The sequence below is a fragment of the Lycium ferocissimum genome, chromosome 11 (assembly GCF_029784015.1).
Source record: "Lycium ferocissimum isolate CSIRO_LF1 chromosome 11, AGI_CSIRO_Lferr_CH_V1, whole genome shotgun sequence".
Lineage (NCBI taxonomy): Eukaryota > Viridiplantae > Streptophyta > Magnoliopsida > Solanales > Solanaceae > Lycium > Lycium ferocissimum.
This window is the reverse complement of record NC_081352.1, coordinates 65,514,827-65,517,984: the sequence shown is the minus strand read 5'-3', so window position 1 is coordinate 65,517,984 and position 3,158 is coordinate 65,514,827. Positions and strand designations below refer to the sequence as shown.

General features: G+C 33.9%; 1 protein-coding gene across 1 annotated transcript; it reads right to left on the bottom strand.

Annotated features, from left to right (window-relative positions):
- Positions 1 to 1,557: 1,557 nt before the first annotated feature.
- On the bottom strand, positions 1,558 to 2,714 carry LOC132037933 (VQ motif-containing protein 22-like). Its single transcript, XM_059428596.1, has one exon. The coding sequence runs from the start codon at positions 2,521 to 2,523 to the stop codon at positions 1,915 to 1,917; it is 609 nt and encodes a 202-aa protein (XP_059284579.1). The 5' UTR covers positions 2,524 to 2,714; the 3' UTR covers positions 1,558 to 1,914.
- Positions 2,715 to 3,158: the final 444 nt, after the last annotated feature.

Here is a 3,158-nt window from a genome sequence, read left to right as displayed (position 1 = left end):
ATCACACCAAGTATGTTATTGTTAAAAACATCTAATTCAGTTTAAATATATTATATTAAATATCGTCACCTGTCTGTATCGTTTTCCTTCTTTATTCAGTACTAGTTAGTTCCTTTTTTTTCTTTCTCCACGCATGCCATCCTTTTCTAAGTTGAATTTTCGCCAAATAAGAGAAAGTGTGCGGTGTGCCCCCGCAGACCCGCTTCCCTTTATTGAACATCCTTTTGTTCTCTCTTTCTTTATGTTTTTTCTTATGGAACAAGAAGCAAAAACAAAAGAAACTGAATATTTCATGAGTCAGTATTCCTTGTATTTTTTGTTTTGTCTATGCATGTATTCCATGCCTTAATTTACCTGATATTCTGAAAAAAATCTCTGCTTTGGGAGGTTTTTTTAATTTAAAGTTTGGGGAGAGGAGGATTAATCCAGGATATAACGGTTATGTGAGTTCAAGGAAATTTGATATGATGAAATGGACTCACATATTTAGTTTCTTCTTATATGAGCGGAAGCCTGGCAAAAGTAATTAACATTATCTAGAAGAATTTTCGTCCTTTTTCATCTAATTTAGGTACTTTATTTCACACCAGCTATGTGCTTTTATAGGATCTTTTGAACTGAAAATGAACCAAATGCTAGTAATGATGATGTATCGTCCGCATAGTTTGAATTGACTCGAAGTTTAAAAAAATAAAATCTTTTTTTGTTGCCTCAAACATATCATAATATCCTATGTTTTGTGTGGTCATAAAACTATTGAAATTGTGACTTTAACCATGTCATAATGTTTATGTGGCTATAAAAAATTCTTATTAAGAGTAAAATAAAAAGTGTAGAGTTATTGTTTCAATTTTAGAAATGTGTCGTTCCAAATTGTCACATAAATTGAAATAGAGATTATATGAACTGATCGTCTTAGTAGGCTATTGATTCTAATTCGGCAGTTATAGCTTGCTGAATTTGATGGTCCAGTTATTATATTCATTTGGAAATCTTACGGAAAATATTCGATCACGATCACTTTAACGAATTCACATAAACGAGGCGTCAATTAAAGGTACTATCCTTAAAGATATTTACCCGATATGATATGGGTGTATCCCTGGATTAACAAACTCTTCCAAAGACTGTACTGTGCCAAATCTAACAAAAATTTAACCAAAAGAAAAACCCAACACTACAAAAAGAAAATCGGAAGAGGAAAGTTTGTTTCTTGGTTTTTTCACTCTCTAGATGACCATACATAAGATAGTATATACAGTGTAAATCCCAAAGAAGAAAATTGACAATCTGCGATAAAAAGCCATAAAGGCTATGAATTCAATTGTAAAAATAAATAAGAAATAATGCTTAATCAATGCCATTGAATGGCTGGAAATAAACGTTAGGCAACAGCCAATTCTTATCATAATTGTAAGCCATTAAAGTAGTATCAATTGACGATATGAAAATTATTTTTGAGATATTAACAAATATTTTTTCAACATTCTCTACATTATAGAAATTATATACGTACCGCATGGTAAAAATGGCGCACATAGAAAGAAAAAAAAAGAATTCCCTTTGAAATGACTATATATAAAACCTCTATTACTCCAAATAACAGTATTTCGTCGAAAGGAAATAAATAAAGAAATCAAAAAAAAATTACATATCAAAGACAAGGAAATACATGTAAACAGATTTAAATAGTATACTATGTAAAAGTAAAATCAAAGGAAGCAGCGAGGATCTTGCTCTTTGTCAGGAGTTATGTACACAAGTGTTCATCACTAAGTGAAAAATTAGAACAAAAAAACAAGAAAGCGACGGAATCACAAAGTCGCATAAAATTATAAGTGACCCAAGCCGCCGAAGTTGAAAGTTGCCAAAAATAAACAGATGAAAATTAATCTGTGTGATCAGATTAATTAATCAGAACATGAAGTTATTTTCAGACTTGTTCTCATTAGAAGGTGAAGATCCACTCTCACTAGGAGATACCAACGTAGTAGCCCTATGGATAAAATTATCAGCACGACCTTGAACAACTGATGGAGGACGACTACTAGTACCCAATGAGCTGAACATATAAGGCAATTGATTTTGTGGCAGTGTTTGCTGAAACTGAATATTATTATTATTGTAAGCACCCGAATTTGCAGTAGTAACTGAGTTCACAATTTGCTGATGATGAATATTATTGGAACCGAAACCTAAGTAGGTCCCTTGTGATGCAATAGGGCCACCAGTGAACTGCTGAACCATAGCACGGAAATTAGCCGTGTCAGTGTTCAACACGGTGGTTGGTGTTCGTCGTGAAGCCCTAGATCGTCGTCTTATAGGCTTGGAAACACGGCCATCAGATGGTCCGTGGTGATGATCTGGAGTACTGATTATGGAGGTGGCAGTGGTGGTGACAACCGTGGCATCAGAGACACGTCCGTCAGAGAACATAGTGGTCTGTGGCGATCCTTGAGGTTGGCCTTGTTGGTAGAATTGTACCCAATTGGTGGGGTTTGGCATGGTATCACTCATGCCCATACAAAATAAAAAGAAAGTAGAGAGGAGGAGAGACAAAGTGAAGAGTACTTTTTGAAAAGCTTATGTAGATTAAAGACTTGGGAAGAAGAGAAGAATAAAAACATTGGATCATACTTTAAATTTATACTAGTACTAGTAATACATAAATTTGGCTGGTCAAAGTAAATGACTTGTACTGTGGTACATGCTACAGTTAGGGGTAGTCGATCATGACCCACCTGCCGCCCCCTTAGCCGGGCTCCTTATTGACACGTGAGTGTCACGTGGGTTTAAATATGTTTTATATTTCTGTTGAATAATCTTCTTTCTCTTTTTTAAATTTCTCATTTTCTCATCATGTGAACTAGATATACATTGACAATTCAACGAGAGAAAAACAGCCTCAAAAACTTGTCGACTAAATTTTTTTTTCTACAACACGCAATACTACTTCTCGTGTGATTTGAAATACTTAAGTCGCCTCTTGTTTTGATTTATTTTGTTAAAACATACTTATTTTAGTAGTAATATTGTGTTATTATTCCTTTCTACTGAATGCTAAGCTTTGTAACACGTGCTTTGGAATTACTTGATATCATATGTATCACTTTAGTTATTAAATATTTTTTGGAGTAAATTGCACTTTACCCCTCCAA